The sequence below is a fragment of the Magallana gigas genome, chromosome 5 (genome assembly GCF_963853765.1).
Source record: "Magallana gigas chromosome 5, xbMagGiga1.1, whole genome shotgun sequence".
Lineage (NCBI taxonomy): Eukaryota > Metazoa > Mollusca > Bivalvia > Ostreida > Ostreidae > Magallana > Magallana gigas.
The window spans coordinates 11,816,786-11,842,483 of record NC_088857.1 but is presented as its reverse complement, the minus strand read 5'-3'; the positions used below and the strand labels follow the sequence as shown (position 1 = coordinate 11,842,483).

At 31.8% G+C, this 25,698-nt stretch overlaps 2 protein-coding genes and 1 long non-coding RNA gene across 5 annotated transcripts; 2 read left to right on the top strand and 1 right to left on the bottom strand.

Moving 5' to 3' along the window:
- Window positions 1-374: 374 nt before the first annotated feature.
- Window positions 375-18,361, bottom strand: LOC136275473 (uncharacterized). The gene is made up of 10 exons (XM_066084811.1): window positions 17,990-18,361; window positions 15,282-15,454; window positions 9,333-9,496; window positions 8,267-8,412; window positions 5,518-5,585; window positions 5,185-5,352; window positions 4,801-4,930; window positions 3,069-3,116; window positions 2,073-2,491; window positions 375-1,232 (listed from the first exon to the last, which is right to left on the bottom strand). Exons 1-10 carry the CDS (start codon window positions 18,066-18,068, stop codon window positions 942-944), a joined length of 1,686 nt encoding a protein of 561 aa, XP_065940883.1. The 5' UTR covers window positions 18,069-18,361; the 3' UTR covers window positions 375-941.
- On the top strand, window positions 11,375-14,916 carry LOC117687306 (GTPase IMAP family member 9). The gene is made up of 3 exons (XM_034463591.2): window positions 11,375-11,633; window positions 13,341-13,553; window positions 13,640-14,916. The coding sequence occupies exons 1-3, from the start codon at window positions 11,390-11,392 to the stop codon at window positions 14,554-14,556; spliced, it is 1,374 nt and encodes a 457-aa protein (XP_034319482.2). The 5' UTR covers window positions 11,375-11,389; the 3' UTR covers window positions 14,557-14,916.
- Window positions 18,362-19,876: 1,515 nt separating the features above from the next.
- Window positions 19,877-25,234, top strand: LOC105334929 (uncharacterized). 3 transcript variants are annotated; one of them, XR_901216.4, is made up of 4 exons: window positions 19,877-19,954; window positions 20,758-20,858; window positions 21,397-21,443; window positions 23,403-25,234. It is a non-coding gene; the product is annotated as an uncharacterized lncRNA (long non-coding RNA). The 3 variants fall into 3 exon arrangements; XR_004596837.2 differs by lacking the exon at window positions 19,877-19,954 and adding an exon at window positions 19,995-20,171; XR_004596832.2 differs by lacking the exon at window positions 19,877-19,954 and adding an exon at window positions 20,514-20,544.
- Window positions 25,235-25,698: the final 464 nt, after the last annotated feature.

The following is a 25,698-nucleotide window of genomic DNA, read 5'->3' as shown; positions in this document are numbered from 1 at the left end:
TGTAAGGAAAGAGAGACAACTATTTCAAATCCAATCCAATATCAAAGCAAACCATGGTAGTGATATATGAAACTTTTTGTCGAACTTAAAAAAGTCACCTTTTCAAGGATATACTATAATAGTAAGCACAAATTTCTCAAGCTTTAAAAATAAAATTTGGATTTGCGGGTGCCACCGTAGACGTATTCAACTCTACATTTAATAGCTTTCCAAAACTTTTTGTCATCGACTATCTTTGGATATATGATATAATTCTTGTGATATATTCTTTAAGAGGACTGGTTGGTGATTGCCATTTTTAGACTCAATTTACCTCCTTTAGAGAGCTCGGTATAAATATATGAAAACAAAATTCTCAAATTAAAACACTGCAATTTATTGAGTTTTTCTTCACAAAATAATACTTTACATAGCTTTACAAATCATATCTGACATTTTATGGTAGATCTATGGATGGTCAATTTGTTGACCACACTGTCTCCCTAAAGTCTTAAAAAGCTTTATAGACAGCAACTAACAACATATTCCTACGCAGCTGTAACAAACAACTTGATAGGTGTTTGGTTTGCTTTGTCAAGGGCAAAACCCTCTTTCGATTTTATGAAATACATCGAAAAAAAACCAAACACTTTCTAGCCGCCATGTTAAGACAAGTCACTTGTACAGCAATCACGTGGCTTATTTTGTCCAATTACAGAGCGTCATTCTAGTTTGTATCAAAAGAATGATAATTGTTATTATCTCAAGTATGTTTTGTTACAGTTCAGTCCGTCAAAAAGTGTATAATCGCTTTAACTATTCACATTTTATATAACAAATGAAAAAGAACATGTAACTTGAACTTATAAGCAGAAAAGTAAAAAAAAACCCAAAAACAGGCGTATTGCATTGACCATACAAAAATCCATTTTACAACAGTGTTTTTTCTCGTTTTGTCCTGCTTATACGAAAGATTTAGATTGCAAGCAATTGAGGACATCAAACAAAACAAGAATACAAACTACGATAGCTATAACCAGCGCCCCCAGATACCCGAGGCCCTGGGCTGAGGTTCGTGTGTCTGTAGCTGACGTCAGCTTCCGGATGTAGGCGGTCAGGTTTGTTTTCTGAAGTGTAATTTTAGTCTTTTGAAGGTGAATCTTAAAAGCCAACTCCGATTCTGTGATGTAATTTCCGGTTCCTTTACACTTGCAGACACACGGACCAACACTTACAATTTCTTCTACATCTGGCTGTAATGTGAACAAAGGTATGAAATATACTTGTATAACCCCAATAACACTGTGCCGGATAATAAGGTCAGAGATAGACTAAGTTGGCTTTTTGCACCCGCTTGACACAATTTCGTAAAAATCCATATTTACCAAATGATAAACCATTGCCTAGAGAGTATATGACCATTTTTGTTTTAGTGTCACAACTAAAAAATGAAAAAAAGATCTTTAAAACCTATTTTCTGATGAAAAAATTAATAATTTTTAAGGAAAGCGTACAATGCTTGTCGATTTCCGTCGCACTTAGGGTATTTAAACGTTTAAAAACACGATAATTATTTCTGGTTCGGGGCACAGGGACGTTGTTATTGATGCAAATGTTATGTAGCACCACAAAAGCAATCACGATTCGACAAGCTCTCTCGGGCCGAAAAAGTTGGGTTCCTCCGCCATGTTTAAAATTGACTTAAGAGAGGTATCTGGGTGTCTTAAGATTTTGAACAACCATAAGATTATCATAAGTTAAGACACTTTTGTGAAACTGCTATGATAAAAACTTATGACAAATTTTGGTCTTAAGACAGATATTTGTCATAAGATAGATTTGTGAAACGGGCCCCTGCATCTTAGACGGGTGCAAAATGTCACCATGGTACTGGCATGATTATCCGTTCTGTGTTCAATGCGCAAAACCATAAACCTAATACTTTATTCAGGATTGAATAACAGAAAGAGCCACTAATTTTTTCAACATTTCGGAGAAAAAGAATATATATGTGTAAATGGTACTACGATTTTGTTTTCGCAAGATATAAAAAGTGTTAGCATTCCTTTAATAAAGCGAAATACAACATATACCTGTGAGGTGCTTGTCCCAGACATGGTATCCGTTGTCGGGGATTTTGGGTCTATTGTTTTCTGTGTGGTATAAGCTAAGTTAGAGATCGCCGTTTGGTTCGAGGAGATTGTTACAGAAGTCATCAATTGTGAAGTATCAGTAATTTGGGATAAACTTGTTCCAGTTTCGGTGGTTGTTCCTTGGCTCAAAGTCACATTTAAGTTGGATTTCTTTACGGTACTCGAAGTGGTATCTAACCCCGAACTTGTCTGCACAGGGTGTGTGACCACTGGCATTATCGTCGGGGTCATACTTAGGTTAACAGAGGTGTCACTCTGCGTGCTAGTGTGGTGCACTGTTGTCTCTGCCGAGGTTCCAATCCCACTTGTTGTCACGGAATTATCTTCTGTGCAATGCGGTAATGAAGACGTGGTATTTTCTGAAATTTACGTTCTTTTAAAGTATTTTCATTCATTGATAAATTCATTTATATCTTATGATATCTACGAGGGTTGATCCAAAAGTTATGTCAGAGATTCGATAAAACCCGGCGCATGGAGGCAAAAAGAACACTTTTCGCACTTTAAAATACCAACCTATTTTAGCAAAGATAAACTTCAATGCCAAATGATAATTCCTTCCAATAATAACATACTTTATATGTGTAGAGTGAGAAGAAATGATAGCGACTGCATGCCATGGACGTTATTTTCGGATTCTTGACGAATTGTTTGATATTCATTATTTAGTCATGCATATATAATTGGCCTTGGTGTACTATTCACATTTTATAAATTTTTCATTGAAAACATCATTACTCCCACGTCTAAGATAGAGGAGTCTATTAGATTTTTTACTGTGTGATCTGTAAAATCGAGACCTCAATAAAAAGTGAATCTAACATCCTTCATGGCATTGTTGAGGTCGTGCGTCGCAAGCTATCGACTTTATTCACAAACGAGGCATGTGGTTTTAACCTTTTAAAAAAATAGAATTTAGAAAAAGAGAATATTGACCTTCCAACCAGAATCCAGTGATCACCACTGCTTCTCCTTTGACAAAGGCTGAAAGAGATGAACAGAAATACAAGTAAATGCATCGCAAACATTAATGATTATTGTAAATAATACCTTTCATGTGACGTGCTGTGCTTACTGTAAACGTAATACATTTCGCTGTGTATTCTATTTAGCGCATTTGGCGGAATGTGGCTTCCGCTAAATCAAGTACATCGCTAAATGCGATTCATATATGCACAAGAATATTTAATTCAGGAATACGCTAATTCAAATATTCGCCAACTTGTTCAAAAACTAATTTCCGCCAAATATCGTACATGCCAAATATAATACGTTTACAGTATTTATCCGCTTACCTCACTTTACCCTGTTCCTTACTTTATCAATGTACTGTAATCAACTTGTGTCTATGTTAACCCTGACCCTTAAGTTGTACATCTAGCAAAATCAGAAGTGTTCAATTAGTCACGTGTCACTTACTGAATACTGATCTGTTTTGGTGTCTAACTATCTTTTTTTGTGGGCAGGCATTTTTTGAGGCTCGTTTTTACTTATGTGTCTATAATAGGAGGTCTAGCTGTCATGTATTTTTTTGTGTACATGTATTTCATAATATTTTTAGTCTAGTTTTGTTTATAAGAGGGGCATTGGTTGCATTCAGCACCACATGTGTTAAATTATTATCGTAGTAACATGTATATGAATAACCCCCTCTTTTGTGTATATCTTTTCGTCATTTACTTAATAAATGACATTATTCATACATGTGTTCCATTTTCGCCTGCTTGAGCAAAAACAAGCTCAGTCCTCTTGGTAGGGTTTTAAAAGTAACGGAACAAATGTCTTATACATCAGAAAATTTAATTTGTAAAGTATTATATTTCTTGGAGTTGTGGTTAAAGTAAAAAGGAATTCTGTATCTTCTTTATTTGTTCATATCCTGGTTTAGGTACCAAAATTATGCTTTTTTTTGACTGTTAATGATACTTTTAACCATTGGTAACTACATTACACTAAAGTATACTAATATGACACGAGATGTCGATATACTGAAGATAAGGCGCAATAATACATGCTACGGAAAATGATAAGTTGCAATCTTTATTTGGAAAATTTAGCTTGTCTTCTGTCTTATTTATAGAAAATAACATAAAAAATTATTTCAATAAAACAACCCTCAATACACATAATTTTGATAACACGAACGAGTATAGTTCGAGTGCGCATAGCTTCAAGTTCGCGCAGTTTCTTATTTTCATGCAGTTGTAGGTGCAAAGTTCTAATTTTCTTTTATTTTGTGTTTTCACTAAAAAATAACATTGTCCGTATAGATCAGAAGTAGAGAAACCATGCTTTTATGACTTTAATCGAGTAAAATTCTAAAATTGCGCTTGCAAGAGCACTATTGTCCGTTATTCAGCGGGTATTGCAGAATTTGAAAAGCAGAAGAAAAAAGTATGCTCGCTCAATAGTTCGAATCGATCATGGATTATTTTAAAACAAGAAACTTATTTACAGAGCATCAGAAGAAACATATTATGTTTAAGCAGTATAAAAATAATTTTAAGCTAATATATACCGCAATATATCAAATTAAGAGATGGGACATTGAAAAAAAGTACTTGGAACAAACTCTTTGTCCAAATTCGGAAGTCAAAACTTATTAAAAATTTATCATTTGGTGACATTAACAAGAGTTTTCATATATTTGAAGAAATATGAAACTTACAACTAGATCCTCTGGCTTTGAAAGTGAAAGTCACTCCGGCCTCGGCATTTTCGACAGTCACCTCCAGACATCGCACGACAAGGGTTGGGAGTGGTACGTACGACAAACATCCAGTAAGAGTGTTGAACAGCTGTATCAGACAATACAATATACTGGCATCAGTTTCAATACCAAATTAAAGGTAAAAAATGATAGTAGCCACAAACTACGTTCTTAAAAACGCGAACACTCATCATTCATGGCCGATATTTTGTCAGAATTACTTTTTTTTTGCTTTATTAATACTTATATCTGCAGCAGCACGTTTCTGGTACATTACAGATGAAGATCAACGAATTTTTAGCCTTCTTATTTTTCTAAGTTGTCTCTAACTTTTTCACTGACCTTTGGTTGACTTGATTCCTGGATGTAAACGGCGGAATTTGTAGAACATCTCTCTAAACTATGTTTGATAGTGAATGTATGTGAAAGATAGTTTTGTTGTATCGAGCTATATGCGCAGCCAGACAATGCCTCAACCCCGATTCCTATATCGTTGTCATGAAGAATGTACTATCAAAAATGTAAAAAATAATGCATCTTTATAACAAGATATGAACTGTCCACAAAACACATTATTTTGAAAGTATTGAAGGAAATTTAAGTTATAGACTTATTTTTTAAAATTCATAGTATTTTTTTGTTCATGAAAAGGGGAAATATTCAAGTTTGACTTACTGTTCTATTTCCTTTAATATAATTGAATTTTTCGAAGAATAAAATTTCGCCTATCAAAGCTTGGTTACCTAAAAGAGCAATAAAAAATCTTAACAAGGGTCCATTTTGGACGACTTCACACAAACAAAAAGGTAAAAGAAAATTAACGGAATTTTAGGAAAAAGAATACTTTTGAGGGGGGGGGGGTATATTGTAAAAATAAGGGATCATTCTTTGAGCACTAAGAGGTGATCAAATAATGTCAAGCGTGATAAATTCTTGATAAATAAAGAATTTAAAAATTATGATAGATTGAAATACGCTTGAACGTATTGATCACCTCATAAAATTCAAAGAATTATTCCTTAATTCATGTAATTTCTACAATTGTTCAGTTAAATTTTAAATTGTTGATTTTATTTTCAATTCTTTTTATTACTCAAATCCCGATTGCGCCCAACAATTCAACACTTCATTTGTATTGGACTACTAGACAGTGTATGTTACAAATCATATTCGTAGTGTTATCACAGACAAAGATACAAACAAAGATACAAACAATTGATTTAACAGTTTTTAAATACTTTTTCAACGTGTCTTCCGAATTTGTTTTGCTTATTTAAGACATAAATTGATGAAATTTGTAGAAAAGACCAATAGAGCCCCGCTCTAATACAAGATCCAATTACCATTTGGCCGTTAAATTTTGTAAATTATACATATTTAAACATTTGTGTAGTAGCTTATGAGAAAACCGACGTAAAAACGCTGCAGGAACAAAAACACTTATTCTTAGATAATATTAAAAAAATAAATCTAAAGAGCTCTTTATGCATTAAAATTTTTAATGTTAAATGCAGAAATGAAACTTTCTTTGTAATAGTCGCTCCAGCTGAAAATGCTTACCTAATAGTTCAAACATATCACTTCATAAGTTTATGGAAGCGCTCATTATTCTAATGCCTTGAAGGTTCTCTAAGGAATATTTTGTGACATCATATTAAATTGATCCAAAATTTGGGCCAGTACTGCGGAACAATAGGTCAGTGTTGCTTTAGACACTTTGAGATTCTATTTCTAAAAGCAAGAAGCAATCATTGCTCTACTAAACGATGCTGTTAATAACTATACAAGTTGGGGTCTACAAAAACAAAGCTGTTCGAAAACGTGTGGGTTTGATTTCATGATCTTAAATATCGCCAATCGGTATCTGATTCCTAACTCTAATTATTGTTAGGTGCAAATATATATTAGGTCACAATGGTGCAATCAACAGAATCTAAGAGTTTTGATTCTATCTTGTTTAGCACCTCTAGTATGAGGGCTATAAAATAGAGAGACATTATTGTTTTTTTTTCAATCGCCATTGCATCGCATGAAAGTACATGTTGTTTGGTCTGAATGAAGTTATATGATAAAATCATATAAATGATATAAAAACCATTTTCTTGGTCTAATTGAATGTAATATAAAAGGCTACTCACACTACAAGGGGGTTCAATAAATAAGAAGATGGGTGAATAAGGCGTGTAAATTGCCCACATGGGGAATGATTAGATACTGCAAAATTGAAATTTCATTAAATCTGATAATTTTTAAAAAAAATAATTGAAAACAATGTATATTTAACGTAATATTTAACGTAACATCGGTTTGTAACCCTTAAATATTCTTATTACTTGCAAAAGGTTGATTTAAACTGGCTTATGCATGTCAAAACCTCCAAATAGTGTCATTTTTAAAACTTCAATGCCTTTTCTTTTATAGAGTGGGTCTGAGCTCCATATTTTTGTCATAGTCTAAATGCCGTTTAATGGAATCTTAACCGATTTTAATCAACAAAAATGTGGAGAGATGACCCACTATACTTTAAAAATGTCATTTTGTAGCCCAACAATTAAACGTTTTAGAAAAATGATACAAGTCCGTAAATTCGTGGCCAACGTCTCAAAAAGCATTTAAACAACGCACTTTGTTGTGAATGAAATGGCTCAGTGGTTAGAGCACCAGACATTAGGTAACTTTATAGGTATTGGGTTTTTAGGTTGTGGGTTCGATACCACCAAAACAATAGGATTTATTTTTTTCTTATCTTTTTTTTGAAATATTTCAAACTGAATATTGTTAGAAATTGCCCCTTGGTAAACTTGTATTATAACATATCAAATATATTAAATTGAAAAAAAAAATTAAATTTGAAATTGTATTTTACGACTAAACCAAATGGGCAGTTGCGCCATCTTATTCCCGCATCTTCAAATTTACTAATTAGATTACATAAAATACGGGGTTCAATAACATTTTAGTTTTTCAGGCATGATTTGGTTCATATTCCATTTATGGCCGTTTATCTGACCACGATTCATCATTAAATACTCCTTTGAGAAGCTGATATAACCCCCTTCTCGAGACACTGTATGAAAATATGACTGGTAGGTCAACACCCAATAAGGCTAAATTTGTCAGACTCGATAAAGACTCGAGAGAATTTTTTTGAAATATTATGTAATGTGTATGGAAACAAGTGTATATCATTGAGACAAGGTTACAGTCGGGTCAGCAAATTCAAAAATAGCTAAAAATGTTTCGAGAATGTAAAGTGGACCAACTTCCTGGAAATATAAAAAAAACGAGCTCATATCAAACATGTCTTCATTTGACACATTATCCTATACAATGTTTATTCTTTATCAGATATTACAGATAAAAATATCATAACATCTTTAAGAAAACTTCTAATAATCGCTTTAAATTTATTTTAGAAAACTACCTAAGTCATCCTTAGGTAGAGGCTTCTGTGTTGACGTAATAATAAACTCTGATGCATAGTGTAAACCACTCAAGTGACTCATCCTGTGAAAACATATCCAACACCGACTAGCTTGTTCTATCTCAAAGTCACAGTATCCATCCTGCCTGTAAATAAAAAAATGCATGTACTGGAGTTTATATTAATACACAAATGTAAGCATACACAAGGCTGAAGCACCCTACCATTGTGTTACACAATTAGTCTACCACCAAATAATATACAAGTATAATTGAAATGCATATCGAATGGTTTTAAAAGTGAGAAAATAAGTTACTGTGTTCGAGTGTATTTCTTTGCATTTAAAGGGACTTGGACACGATTTTAGATCAAAATTTTATTTATTTATTTTTTTTTTTCTACATATAATTGGTTTACTTGCACATTTTGAATGATTGACCAAAATTTGAAAGATACAGAGGTAAGAATTCATTGTTATGTAAACAAAGCTCGAGTTTTGTATTTGTTTACAAACAATGTAAAGAATGAACTTACCATTTCTTTGACAAAATAACTCGAAAGAAACAAGACAAACTTGTTAAATGTGTTTATAAAATACATTATCAATAGAAGAAAGTAACATTTGATTGAAACTTATACCAATAAAACACATGTAATCAATAACGAGGCTCGAGTTTTGTTTACAAAGAATTCCAAAATCTGTATCTTGCTTATAACTCAATATCTGATTTTTTAATTTTGAAAAAAAACATTTAAAGTACTCATATTAATCATTAGTAACATTTAAAATGGAAAAATAAAATTTAAAAGTTTGAGCTCAAATGGTGTCCAAGTCCATTCATGTCGCATTTCAAATTTTTACATAGATTTATTTTTATCTAAATAAGCAATAAAATAGTTCTAAGTAAACTAATATTTAAAAATGCTACAATACAGTAATACCTGACAAGAAAATCAACTTATCTTTCCTCAAACAAACAATATATATAACTATCATTTCATATCGAAAGACATTGAGGTAACTGATGATTGACTTCAAGTACTTTTTGTTTAAATATGCTCAAACCGAAATTTAAATCCTGGATGATAAATTGGATCTGTAAAATCAGCTGAACTGTCAATGGAATTTGCCATCGTCATCCAAGAATACAGACTGCTATTGGTGATGTATGTGTCAAACAATGTCCACCATAGGGCAGTGCCATCTTTATTCGTCACCTCTAACGTAACCTGTGTGTTAAACAACGGACTTCGTTATTACAAATAAAAGGCTTACTTAAGTATTAACCCGACGCAAGTAGTTTATAATATTAAGTGTGATGATAACTTAATATATTTACATTTTTAACTGTCTTTGTCTGTGATAACATTACGAATCAATTTTGAAGCCTTTAACCAAATAATTTCATTAAAAATGAGCGACACAAAATGGGTGTGTCTTATAGCATAACCCGTTATATACCCCTTATAGCAAAACACGTTATTGGCTGCGCCGCGTAGTAAAACATAGCATGTGCTACATGAAAAAAATAATGATTTTAAAATGTTGTTTTAAACTGTAGATATTGAAAATAATATAAAGTAATAAGAAATCATTATTTGAATATTTTGAGGTGAAAATTTTGGTCGGGGCGTGGTAAAATCTATCATAAAGCACTTCGGGCTTTATTGGTTTAGACCACGCCCCGACCAAAATTAACACCTCATAATACTGAATGAATGATTTCTTATTCCTTCAGACCTTTTTGAAACACGGTCGATAAGGTAAAATGCGTCTTCATTTAGTTTAGTTTGCCGTTATATCATTAAGGTAAAATGCGTCTTCATTTAGTTTAGTTTGCCGTTATATTTTTACATAGTTGCGTAGCCCATATTCTTAAAAAAAACAACACTTGTTTATATATATATATATATATATATATATATATATATATATATATATATATATATATATATATATATATATATATGCAATATCTTAGAATACACATAACATCCAAATAGATGTACATTTAGTCTGCGTGCTTATTTATATACCAGCACTTTGACATGGTGTTGGCATCAGTTTCCTATTCTTTTAATACATGTAAGTGGTGGTTCACTTTTGAGGACATATGTTGTTAAGATGATTTTTAAGAGTTAGGACTCGTAAGTTAGAAGGTAGGACGGCTTCGAAAAAGAAGGCTAAGATGTTTCCTAAAATAAATATGAGACATATCTTAGTCTAAAGATAGCTTCATGAATATGCCCATTGAATTTTATAAGATAAATGGTTGAAAAAACCAGTAATCTTGTCTTATTGAAGAAGAATGGTAACTAGTATCCATACAAACAAATAGAACACTCCGAGACGTCGTAGACTATAGTATGTTATATATCATAAACCAGTTTATATTTATCATCTGTTCATGCGGAAGATATTAATTGAAGTGTTCTATATGTGAAGAACATGATTTTCTAATTCTGTCTAGAAATTATCACCCTTGAATCCGAAATATGTACGCTAAAAGACTTTAAATACTAAATTTATGTCACGTTTTAAACAATTGAATATAGCATCTTTTTAAATGCAAACTATTAATTGGTGCTCAGATATCACGTGATGAGGCCCGGAAAACGTCTTCTCTCTATGCCAGATCACATGAATTCCGTTCATGCAAATGTAGGCCTGGTTATGGAATGGACATATTACAGAATAACTGATCTACGCAACCTTTTATACGACTATTAAAAAACTTACTCTTGCTTAATACATGATTTAAAGATAACAGAACGACTTATATTTCCTTTAGAAAAAAAATATATATTGAATTAACAATGACGATTTAACCATTTTAAAGAGAATACACAATATCATAACAGGAAATAATTTCGCTTAAAGTTATTTTCTAAGCGCCCAGTATATTTTATATCATACTTTGAGAGTTCTTCTCAACTTCCGTTATAAGAATTTCCGTAAAGTTTTCGTAACTTGACCAAACTTGTCAACAAGAGACGGGTAATCTCTTAAAAATTTTCATACGCATTTTGGTATATTTTAAAACAGGAACTAAATCAAATTCCCTTTCCGGATAAGATATCATTATTTAAAGCCTATTTGGAAACCTGTTGTCATCATAATTCATGTTTGGGGATAGCCATCACATGATGGAGGAAGAAGATGTGCAATCTGAATGGCAGTGTGAGACATGCACATACCGAAATAACTGGACCCACAATACATGTGAAATCTGCGGGTTTCTACAGAAAAGCACAGGATCAGATGGCTTCGCCAGACTATCATCTGAAATCAATGATGTAGAGGAGGATAGCTACAGAGAACCATCCAGTCTGGAATTATTTACAATTGCGCAACCTACAGAAGCAGGTAACTTTTATATTTAGATTCATTTTTTTCTGTAGATCTTGAGTTAAGTCATGATTTCCATTTATTAAAATATAAATGAAACAATTATTTTATTTCTAGAATATAATTTGTTTCATGTCATAGAATATAATATTTGTTTAACTATAAAGAATTTTAAAAAACGGCAAATCTGCAAAAAGTGGGCGCCTAAGATGTAGATTCGGCAAGCATCTGGGCGCACAAGGAGAGTGAAAATTTCAACGATTAGTTTGCCCTTTTTTTAAATTAAAATATATAACCGTTATTCGGTTTCTGTTGGATGTCGAATGGGTAGACAAAATGTTTAAAATGCAAAAGGTTTTATCATAATATCGGTCTAAATATAGCAACATGACGCAATTGATGCAAAATCCTACTTATATACAGCTGTTTACTTATATACAGCTGGGTGTTTTTAATGATTTTTTTGTGTCTGGGTCTACTCTCCACGAATTTGAGACGTGTAAAGATGACATATTTCAACATTAAAAATGTCGCTTAATTAAAAAAAAAAAGATGGAGAGATGACCATAAGATGACTAGTTATGAAATTTTTTTCATAATATTTTTGGAGGATAAAAAACAAAGTCCAGAGATATGACAATGTTGTTACAAACTAAACTTTAAACCACATATAATAAATTCTGGCATGACTGGTTTTGTCCTGGATTGGTGAATGCGAACATGTAGTGTAGTGGGGTTCAAACCCTCCTGGGGATTTCCACCCCCCCCCCCCACCGATTTTTAAAACGTTTTTGTTTTTAAATGATTGTTGATATAACATTAATAGTTTACTATATGGACATGTATTTTCTGTTCTTATTGCTAGTTTATTATGATTCACAATAAAATCAATAATATAACTGTATTAAAATATTTATGCATTAATATTTTCAACCTATTATTATCGGTTTACCCCTCATTGCTCTTTTTAGAAAGCTTGTGAATTTTTTTGATAGCCGGGATAGACATGTACTTCAACTCTTAAGATAATATACAATGTAGTTTGAGTAATCAATTTTTGTTCGAACCCGTACATAGCATTTCGAGGTTATACACATATACCGGTATTTACATTTTCAACTGTCTTTGTCTGTGATAACAATACGAATCAATTTTGAAGCCTATAGCCCAAAAATTTCATAAAAGATGAGCGACACAAAATGGGCGTGGCTTGAAGCATAACCGAAACACGTTATTGGCTGCACCGTGTGGTAATACATAGCATGTGCTAGATGAAAAAAAATAGTCATTTTAAAATGTTGTTTTAAACTATAGATACATGTATTGGAAATAATATAAATATAATTAATAAGAAATCATTCTTTTAATATTATGAGGTGATTATTTCGGTCGAGACGTGGTCAAGTCTATCATAAAGTCCATTTGGGCTTTATTGGATTTGATCACGCCCCGACCGAAATTATCACCTCATAAATTCTTTCTCCTTAATTAAATCCCTATTGATTCGTGTGGATGGTTCTGCAAAATTACAATCGTGCGCACCAAATTACTTTACAGCGTGAAAAAAGAAAGGAATTAAAAAGAAATGAAGTCTATCAAAAAAGAATTTTGAAGAATGCAACGAGCTACCGGTTTCGCGACAATGTGTTCTTCGCTAAATTTACACTAACGTTTGTCTTATTAGGCTTTTCCAAAATTAACTTTCATCATGTTTATCATTTAAAGCTAAAAATGGTTACATGAGCAGTGAGCTGAGGATAATACTAGTCGGCAAGACGGGATCTGGTAAAAGTGCAACAGGAAACTCGATTTTGGGGAAGACGGTATTTACATCTGATGTCTCAAACAGCAGTATCACCAAAAAATGCAAAAGGGGGTCCAGTGTACGATTCGGACAGGACGTTCTGGTGCTAGATACGCCCGGGCTTTTTTATACTGGTTGGTATTTTTGTTGTCAGTGATTATCATATAAAAACTTATAATGGAAATGTTAATCTGACTTGATGGCTTTTCTTCTATTTAAGGCATGACAAATGATGACATAACCACTGAGATATTAAAATGTGTGGGAATCAGTTCTCCGGGGCCACATGCTATACTGTTAGTAATAGGAATTGGTCGCTTCACCAAAGAGGAGAAAGAGACAGTCGAATTACTTCAGAGAGCGTTTGGTCCAAGCATGGTTAAATATCTTATCGTTGTTTTCACGAGGAAAGATGATCTTGACCGGGGTCACAAATCCATCCGCGATATACTAAGAAATGCCCCGCCGTCTTTGCAAGATGTGATTGCTAGTTGTGAGGACAGATTTATTACCATCAACAATGCCGAAGAGAGCAAAGATAGGTTGGAGCAACAAATTCAGGGTCTTTTGACTATGATCAAAACTATGGTAGAAAAGAATGGGAATAAGTATTACACAAGTAGTATTTTAAACCAAACTGAAATTGTAATCAGAGAAAGAGTAAAAGAGCTGAGACAAAAATATGAAGAAAAACCCAAGTTGGAAATGCATGACCTCAGAGAAAGAGAAAAGGCGTTACTAGAGAAACTGGATAGACTCGAGAGTCAGCGCACTTATGAAATGAAGTCCATGGCAACAAATTTGAGATCACTCCAAGCAGAAATGGACAATTTAACAATGGAAGCAGTGCCCGAAAGTTTTGACGAGGAAGAGAATTGTAGACTGGTCACCATTCAGCAGAAGATACTAGAAGTCAAGAGACGCCTGGAAGATGTTCGTCAGGAACAAGAGGACATGATGCTTTATGAGGAAGACATCGACAGGGTGGTCAGGGAAAACGTACGAGATGAAATAGAAAGCGGGGACAAAAATATCTTAAAGCGATTTTGGAGGAACGAGAAACATGCTGGATTGGGATTGATGACAAAATTTAGAGAAATATTTGAGCTGGTAAAAATAAAATCGGGTTTTCTTTGAAATTTCTTCTTCTACAATCAGCTTTGTAACAATGATATCATTTGAAATAAATTGAAATTCATTCTGAAGAAAGTATCTGTTTTGCTGACATTTTATTAAAACATGTGTACTGGTTACTGGAATCGTAAACTTTTCATGGTACATTCGTACTGTGTTACCATTAAAATTGATTTTTTTTTCTTACCATAATTTTTGTTGATATGTTATATAATTGTATATTTAACAAAATGGGAAAGATGATTATAACGTTTAGGGGTAAATTTCTATCCCCCCCCCCCCGTGACAATTAAAAATGTATAAATCATCTTTTTCACTGTGTTTTGCTGTTCTGTATTATTTTTATCTGTAATGTAATGTAGATACATGTACAAATGATGTCCTATATATTTTGTAATAAATTATTTCAGTATTCATTTTCGTTACGAATAATTTTAACGTTGATGGGGTCGTTTAAAAGTAAGGCAGATTGGTCAATAATAACGTATTATGTCAGTGGGTCACATGCTACTTCTCTCAATATTAAAATGAATTCAAAAATGAGGAGGGATATATAATCCGAAACAAATACCACAAAGATAGGGAAAACAAGTGTACGAGATAAAGCAAATGCAGGAGATATATATATATATATATATATATATATATATATATATATATATATATATATATATATATATATATATATATATATATATATATATATATATTGATGTCGAGAGACAAACCTGTGTAGGGGAGTCGATGCACCAGTTATCCACTGTTGGGGACCGGTATGTTCCCTCAGATATCAGTGTTTGGAGTGGCAGGGATTCCTTCCCCTGGCTGTGGTTAATTCCTCCGGTGATATTCCAGACATCTATCATATCGATGGAAGTGTTTGTCGTCAAAACCATGAGAACTTAATGATGAAAGAAAGAAAAGTATAAACACAAGGGGTAAAACGAGTATAAGATTGCTAATACAGGCGTTAATTTTTATCTAAATAGCTAAATAAACGATCAGAGCCGTTTCATTTTGTTAATCTGTTTTTGCTTTATAATGCTGTAATGTTTTTGTTATGTGCATTAAAATCTGTAAAATTTGAAGAAAAAAAATTGATAAGGATTATAGATCTTATGTTTTAAAAAAAATCTATAATTACATTAATGTGTGTGAAAGGAAGCCAATTGATTTTTCTTTAGGATCCAAGATCAAGCATTTTTTTAAAAGTCTACTGCACTGATACCCATGATTATAGATACATAATGCCATAACACTAGATCAGTATGCCTTATCATCTGCCTTCTAATCCGCGTATTATTACGGTACAGTCATTAAAAGGATATCGCTCCTTGGTAATCAAATCAAATTAATATCTTTTGAAATAATCAACATATTCAGTGGCCTTTTTCTTCAGGGGAAAATGCAGAATAGTGCTTTATTTATATTTTAGATAATAAAAGCATGTCAATCCTATCCATAGACAAACTAGATATGCAGCATGATTACATAAAGGGAATTTATATATCTGTGAAATTATTACGATATCAAATATTCGTGTGACTTTGTACAATTTCATAGACAAATCTACTATAAAGGCGATTGTTCTAGAATGCTGTTTGCCCTTAAGCACTCTTATTCTGTACTGATGTCCTTTCAGACAGTTATGATTGTATCATGAAAGGGTAGAACAAGTATAAATTGATTGAACCATTGTGTCGAATATTTTAAGACAACAGCAACAAAGTAGTTGAATCCTAATGCATTGATACTCAAATACAGCAAGTAAAAAAATAACTGCTTTAAGTGTCCACCTATTTTAGCTTTTTAAAAAATGTGTAAATTAAGGTGGTATGGGACAACTCCAAACTTTGAAGCACTTTCCATCGAAATAAACGACGCAAACACAAATGTTAGGTTTAACCTTTTTACGATCGGGTTAGACATTCTGTGCATCATTATTCTGGCGCTTTGCTTGTATTCAGTTTGGCGTTTATTTTCAGTTAGTTGAATAAATTTCAGTAAACATAGTTTACAACGCGTTAGTAATGGTACCATCAATTTTAGCGCTATAAAATGAAGCATAATTTCCCCCAAAAACTATTACTTGACAGGTTAACGCAATGCATTAGAGCATGAATAACTAATCTGTTAGTCGTGACTTCTAATCCTCCCATAACATGGATTAATTGCCTACGATTTTATTTTTCATCAAAAGAATTCTCGAGAACGGGTGCCGAGGAACGAAGTTAGACTAAATAATGTCATGGCGAAGAGAAAAGGGCCACTTAATCATCGGGCAGATACTTTAATTTACATCTGACAACTTTGGTCTGAAACATGCAAATAAATATGTATACACTAGAGTTTTTTAATTTCAAATATTATTAACACGACGGACTGATAGTAAACCTTATACATTAATTTGTAAACAATGAACATATTGTATGTAACGTCTATATATAAATGATGTATGCTTTAATCGAAGTAGTTGAATTGGAGGGAGAGGGCGCACTTTTTTTCCTTCAAAACAGTCTTATATATGAAATTCTTATTTGGAACAGTGACAAAAATTTTAGTGAAATTTTTCCAGTCAGCTGCATTAAAAAGAATTAAGGCCAAGTGCATGAATATACCATTCATTTCAGTCTAGATTTTTCATTCCTGTCTGGTCCTCTAAATAAACAGCCAGGCAGGGTTTTTTATTTCAATTTTAAAAAAAATATGTTAAGAAAGCAATTAAGAAAAAAAGTGAACAAATGATATAGAAACATGCACAAAAATATGGTTCAACATCTTATGCATTGTATCATTTTAATGTGTAATTATGTTGATTCCCTTGCCCTTTTGCTCAATAAAATGTTATAAAGTTACTTTTTTATATTCATGTTGGATTTGAAAAAAAACAAAACGATACAATTTAAAGGATCACAATTTGAACTTTAAATTTCGAGATATTTATCTTTATATTGTTTTTTTTCTGAGGCCTCGCATAGTACTTATAACATCTAATGCATTTTGTAGCTATATTATGAGATCAGGCTTTAAATCATATGATTTAAATGAAGCATAAACTCAAATTTTAAAGAAATACGTTAGTTTTGTTTACCTGTCAAATCTTTATTAGATAAAAAAACAAATAAAGGACAATTAAAATTCAATTTCCAACTGTTCTTTAAAAGACAAAATAAACCAGATATCATTTTAAAGTATGATACAATAGGACAGTTACACAATATTTGAATAATTTGCGTGATATTACGATAAAATGAAATACTTGAAAATCTATCAATAATAGACACCAGGAAAAAAGTATTGCTATAAAAATTATCAAGCAATCTGCTACCACAACAGACATTGAATTTATTTTCAGGTTTACATTATGAATTTATTTTATATTTTGCTCAAACAAAGTGATAATATTAAAACCTTACAACGAGTAAAATACTCTAACCTTTCTTGGAGAATTGTTGTCCTTTTACTAAGTAACCATAGCAACACATACACAGTATGGTCAGAACTGTACGATACATGTATCAAAATAGAAAATAACGCTTTATTGTCCCTTACAACTCCAATGGCAATATGCGAATGGTTTGTCTCAGCATTACAAAGAGATGAGATGGCCCTGTTCATCTATAGACTTGCTAAACTACTAATTACGGTATTGATTCTCTGGGGAAAAAAAGTCAGCTATAAAGTCGAACTAATTTCATAGATCTTAATGAATGATATTCAGTTTGTGAAAGATGAAAAAGCAGTGGGCCCAAAATGAAATAAACATCTTGAATAGCAACTATATCAAAAGATATAATCTAGTAAGATCAGACGACAGGAGAATATCTTAACTGAAGTTTGAAAAACAGATTCATTATGACAGTCTATATATCAAGCGTGTATCAAAGATCAATGTGAAAACCAACAGACAAAACAGAAATCTTCAGAGATGGCATTCAATAAATCGATTACTTAATGTTAAATATAATGAATGACTTTTTGTAATGTATAAAGTAATATTGTTTTTTTTTATCTGTAGTTCCACACATTAAATTGCCCAATACTTGATTTTAGTACAATTTCAGTACTGTTCAATAACCTTTCATCCCCAAACGGTGCAGTTTTTATCCATCTCAATGAACTTTTATAATACCCAAATGAACTCCCATGCTACTCAAATGATACCCTGATGAGCTGTATACCCACATTAACCCCAATGATACTCCACTGAAACCTATGGTGCCCTAATGCAAATATTAAGAACACAAACAACACCACAATGAATCCTGATGGACAACATGTACAATGGCACTGCATTGAAAAACAATAATATGTCTAATATGTTTAGCTATTTTGACTGTAGTTTTTAGATTGTCAAATCTATGGTTTCATGATTTTTATCTTATTCCTGTAAAATGATCAAATGATGTCATTTATATATTTTTTTACTGATTTTATTGTGTATATATGTATAAATCAATATATCGGAAAATAAAATTACTCTAAGGATATGTAGAAGTTTAACCTGACAGATGAGAAATTAACCTTTAAAGAGTTAATATCCCATAGGAAAAAATGATAATTCCCATGTGGGAAAGGAATCTCATACAGGAAATATTGACAATCCTAAAGGGCTTTCTAAAACTCCTGTAGAAATTATATTTTCTTTTGGATAATGGTATTTCATGTAGAAATTTGATTCAGACAGGTAGTTTTAAAATTCTCCATCGGATTTTTTTTTTCAAATCCTTTTGGAATTGAATTTCCGAAAGGATTTTTTTGTGTTCCAATAAGAACAATTTTAACTTAACTATAGGAATACATGTGTATTGTTTTATCCTATGGGAAACATTTTTTCCTGTAGGAATTTATTTTTGAAAGGTAAATAACTCACCTGACAGGTGAGATACAATTTAACAAAAGGTGGTTGTTTACTCTTTAAGCAATGGTTAATCATATGGCATATTTGAATTTTTCGATATATGCAGCTTAGACGTGCAAAAATGCCACCTTGGTACTGGCATAGTTATCCGACACAGTGTTCTTGATTGGTTTTAAAATCCGGTAGAGAAAAATTAAAATTTTGATTTTATAGCTACCTCTCTAATTTAAATTCATAAAGAAAGTACTTTTATCCTAAAAGAAATAGAAGATCCTTTAGTATTTTTATATATCCAAAAAGAGAGTCATTCGCAATGCTGGTAATCTGCATGAATATCACATCTGTCGTGGTTTAAAATGTCATGTACAAATTATCAATACATTAAAATCCCGCCTGTAGGTAAATATAACGATTACATACGTAAAAGGAGGAAGTTAAAAATACCCAAAATTGGAGCGTGCGCGGCGTATTCAGAAAATCACACGTCATGTGACGATTATATAATAGTATTTCGTTGAATGTCAACTTTCGCTTTGCATGGTAAGAGTACATTTTATGAATGACATTTGAATATGAAAAGCTTTATGGTCTGTTGGTGTTATCGCCGATATTTGTTTCCGTATGATGTGTACTCTTATTTGTTATTTGAAATGACTTATTGTTTGTTGAAAAAACCCCAATACAAACTAAATAACGTCTGACCTGAAAAATATTTCCTATATGGGCAGCGGAAAGGACAAAAAATAGGGTTTTATGGGTATTTTTTTAAAATAGATATATCATGTAGAATTACTAAGTTACAGAAAGTACACATTCCATATAGCTTTTTCTTAAACATTGTGTAATTCTCGTTTTAAGATATCGAAACGCTTTGCCATAAGCAAAATGTTAAGATTTTTGTTCCATTGAGGTATACTCTGTCTGAAGATATCATCGAATCGACGATTCACATTTTGCTAATCTCTTAATACAATAGATACAAAAGTTCGTTAATCAATATGCTCTCCAACTACACAGCACATGGTGCCATTTCGAGCGCACAGTTTTTTCATATCTTATTTACATTTTTAATGTTCATAATGCTTTTTTATTTAAATATGGACTTTTAACTTTACCTATGTGTATATTAGGTAAGCGTTATCTTCTATTGTTCCGTTGGTAAATATTGTATGTTCTGACATATTTTTGATCGATAATCAGTTAACTTAATATCTCTGGTTGTTAAGATTTTTATGTAAAAGTAACAAATTGTGGTATTGGCTTTTAAGGCTCAAAGGTTTTAATTGAACTGAGCCTGATTGTTCAATCAAGAAAATGGTAACAGCAAAATTTCTCTATTGCAGGTATGAAGGTCAACGCTGTTCATTTATCTTGTGGTATAATATTACTTACCAACATAGACTAGATCTACATGATGTAAATCTGTGACAGGAAGGGTATATCTGTAAGATTTTTAAGAGTTGTTTTTAAAGCTTTATCTGAAGAAATTGACACATTGTAAAATATAATACAATACTATGCATACTTATATATCAGTCAAAAAAAGTTCTCTACAATGTAAAGACAAATATTTATAATGAGGCCTTTTTTGAGTGGAAATATTAGCTACTGTAAACTCATTTTGTAAAGCTTTTTAAGGCCACCTGCTTTTGGTACGTTTATAAAATGAGTGTTTACCAGTCAATGTTTACCTCTCCCTGAAGGAAAATATAGGTAAAACACTTTGATAAGAATTTTGTAAAATCAATCAAGCATTTCAAAGAATTAATATACTATAATAAAAAATTAAATAATACTAATACAATGCAATCATAAATCGATTGCGATCCGTTGTTAAGAAGAAGCCTTGTGACACTTCAAAATGATCATTTTTATGTTCCATTGTAAACTTCTGCAGATACATTTATATAGCTACCCACCATTCAATTAATGAAAAAGGGCTTAGATAACTAACTTCAGTTTATTCTCTTTTCACATATCAGAGTACCAACTAATGGAAACATGAATAGGCACATTCCAAACAATGAATGTGAGTACTTGGTGTGATAAAAAGTGTATGCCTTTAAAACATTTTTTTCGTTTGTTTTGTAATCTTCTGTAATTTTTCCCTTTCATTTTAATTTTCATAAGACGATATATTTCTAAAGAACCACATTGTTGGTCATAAAATTGTACATATTGAGTTTATATTTAGTTTACTTTCAGCATAAGATGTGTCGGTATTATTTTCACTTAGTAAAACATTCATACACAGCCAAGTTCTTATGAACAAATATATTAATTGCTTGAACAAAAAGAATATATACTCAAACACTGTACAAAAAATCTTGGTTTAAACAATGTTTATTAGGCCAGAAATTACACATGTAGATTATGTGTCAGGTTATGAATTATATTTTTTCTGACATCAAAGATAAATCAATCACTGTCACTGCACGGCATTATATTTACATATACTAAGTATGTTTCGATCTATTTCTTATGGAATTCAATTGTAATTAATATATGCATGGCAAACCAATTCAACACACGACCTTGCTGTCGGTGTAAGAATATACTATAGGCATTCTTTTAACTTTTGATAATGTTGTAGATCCATTGTATAGCTTTTCAAAATGACAACTTAAATTCAAGTAGCTATGATTATCATATATAACATCATTTATTGATGTCTTCTTTATACTTTTGCTTCTTACTTTACAAGAATTATTCCTTGATAGCTATATTAAGAGAACAAACTCCATGGACTTGCACGTACTGATCTCAGACTTTTTAAATAGACCGTAGTTATCATGGCAACCTTCATTTATGGAACAAGATCTAGAGAAAAGCTGTCAATGTGACAGCAAACCGGGTTTCCTTTTGAGTAAACAGTATCCAAAATCAATTTGTAAACCATGAACTGATGAACACTTTCTATCCAGAGAAATGAAGTACCCTATATGCAATATTTTGAAGCAAAAATGCCAAAGTTCAGCAAGTGTTTTTTTTCTTCATAAATTAGAAATTAAAATCCAAGTAAAATGCACATCTCTGATACATGTGCAATTAATATACATAATAACAACTTCCTTACTTGAAAACTGTGAGTTTATCCGTACAATAGGGGTACCCTTTTGGCAGTCGCCCACCTTTTTCACCATTTCAATATAACCGGGTTATTACTTTGGAAAACCAGATCAAAAACTACCTTCCTTCTGTGTATCATTTTAATCGACAATTATAAAAATTACAAGTTTTATAGATAATTGTTAAATGATTTAAAGGTATCCGTACATGTAAGTATAAATAATTAAATGTTTTCTTTTTTAAAGACATAACGTCACAAGATAACGATTTAAATGTATGAATAAATTTGATTGAATATCATCATAGCTCAGTGGTTAAAGTATCGGGCTTGTGAACCGCAGATCAGGAGTTCGAATCCGCCTGGGGCTTTTGCTCATATCTACTGAATAAAAATTTTGAAAATTAACTTTTTAACCAAAATTGCATTTTTTTTTCGCCTGTATGACATATACTTCTAATGCATTATATATCGTAATCAAGTATTTTTTTTACTGATCTAAGAAACTATTTCAAGGTGAAATGAGCCACTTTAAAATAATATTCTAGTGTGAAATTTTGAGAGGATCTTTTTAGGTACCAGAATTATATCGTAAAAATTTTCTCTAGCAAACCACTCTCTGAAGAGGGCCTATACTGTATGAAAATTTAACAATTCATTCATATATCATAAGATTTCTCTCATTTAAAGTCGAACTACCCCAATGGAAATGGGTAAATGATGCATATGATTACTCAGCCACTATTTCTGGGGAATTCTTCTTTCAAAGACGTTTTAAAAAGGATTTCCATCAGAATAAAAAGAAAAAAAAACATATTGAAAACCCTTTTGATTTGATGGCCAATTTTACTGAAGGAAACATCCTGTATGCGAAAATCTTCTATACATCGCTGATATATTAATAAACATTCTTTTTGAAAGATTTAACGACATGGGAACTGCAAGAATTGTATGGAAGATGTGTAGATCTTGCAGAAGAAACAGACAACAGATACGTTCCTTTGTATCAGATGTGGCGGGATAAACCGCAGCATTATTGGAAAGACATTTTCTACAAGAAAAAAGGAAACATGATTCCTTACATGAAAGATTTCAACGGAGATAAGCGTTCAGCCATCAATGGAAACATTAAAGGTCTTTTCTTTGGTTGCGGTTTAGATCGAAAGCGGAGACAGCCCCCACATTTTTCTTACTTTGGAGATGAACGTCTGCTTGTTAACGCCGATGTCCTTTTTAACTTTACGAAAAATCTATATTTCGCAGATTTTTATTGCCACTACCAATATCACTACGCTACTTTGGTTGTTACCAACCCTGGATCAATGCAAGATCGGTTTTGCATTGACCATGGTCTTTTTCAACTTAATCTGTTTGACAATGAGTTGCTATATCTTGATTATTACAAAAATTACGGACGAGCTGCCGTGTTTGTCACCCTTGGGATTCGGGTTGAGCTTTTTGTTACCGAAGGGATGAATCTATTTTCATTATTCAATAAAGGAATAGGGCAGTTGGTTAACGTGCAACCACGTGGCCGGGGACACAGCCGTAAAAACGGAATTCCTAAAAAAGAAATCTGTAACATTTGCAATTTATATTGAAAAATCCGAAGAATTTAATGTTCGCCAAGATATAGGCAACTATAAAATAATTTCGATTTACCAAAAAACCCATTAATAAGTATCATATAATGTAATAATCGAAGAAAAAAAGTGTCTACTAAGCTAACATTTAAAGTCTCAACTTTGCCAGAAAAATGGTTCTGACAGACAATAAGGTAGGACTTGAAAAGTAAGCTACGTTTTTCGTTCCGATTATTAATTCATATCATTCTATGTCCAACATATAAAGGAGTTTTTTCTGATTAATATGACCAATAAATAAAGGAAGCACCACACGCATCTGTCAAAATTCCTAAATTGCTCTATATTATAACCGTTTGCGGTATATTTTGCTGAAATCAAACAATTGTTTGATGCCAATTGTTATATCATATTTTCATTTTCAAATATATACGAACTTCATATGGTTAAATTATGATAATTGTTAGTATAGAGAGCAGCTGTGTGTTGCTCTCCATAGAAGGAATGTAAGCTCTGCAGCGACTCTCTGAAAACTACAGGTTTCGCGTTTTGCATGCCTCGCATATTGTTTATATTTGTTTGTGTATGAAATACTGATGAGCCTATGGCTCAAAGTTGAAATAAATACATGTCCTTTGTGAAGGGTCAACCTGTACAATATTATCTTAGTATTTATGTTATTACTATGTTTCTCTTTTTATTTTACATTCTGATTATGTAATAAGAATCAAGTCTTGGAATATAATGGATGATTATATGCTCCACGTATCAATTTATTGAATATCTACGTTTACTGGTATGTTTTTAAAATACGCACAGGATTTGTATGCAAGAGCAATGGTGTTTTAATATTTTTTTTAAAGAATTTTAAGAAATCTAAGAAAATGCCATTACTTTAAATTTTACGTTTTTGACTTATTTTTTGTCGTTATAGTATATTTTGCTTGAATTGTTTGTATACATTCATATGTTAACGTTTTTCATTACATCTTTAGCGAACTTTGGATCCATTGTAGGGTCTGTTTGTGAAATAGGACATGTACATACAAACTCTTAGTTTAACTTATTTCAATTATTTATTGGGAAGCAATTTGTATGATATAAACATGTGTGATAAATATATTTTTTGGATGAAGTTATGATTCAAAATAAAAGAAAATTAGTAATATATCCGATATTTTGAATTGTTATGCATTAGAGAAGATTGTCATGATCATGACACATGCTAGTTAATAGTTTTTTCATTTTTGTGTTTTAAAAGATGAAGTACATAGGTACTTATAACATAGTGATTACAGACTTACTAGTAACACAAGAAGGTCCTTTTCAAGACCGATATACAATTGTACACTATTTGAAATTCCATCTTAAAGCTTCCAAAATTTGACCATAGCATATTTAATTTAAATAATCGCTAATTGAGGTAAGACATAATAAGAATATAATTTTTTTAGCACTTAACAATTACCTTTTATATAGTATATACTAGAAAATGAAGTTTTTACAAAATTGTGTCGTTGAATGGTGCAAAAACGACACATTCTTATCGGGTACAATATGTATTATTAATTTCATTGTCATTGCTTTACTGCAAAGATAACACTGAGTTATTAATAAGATTCTTTTTTATGTAA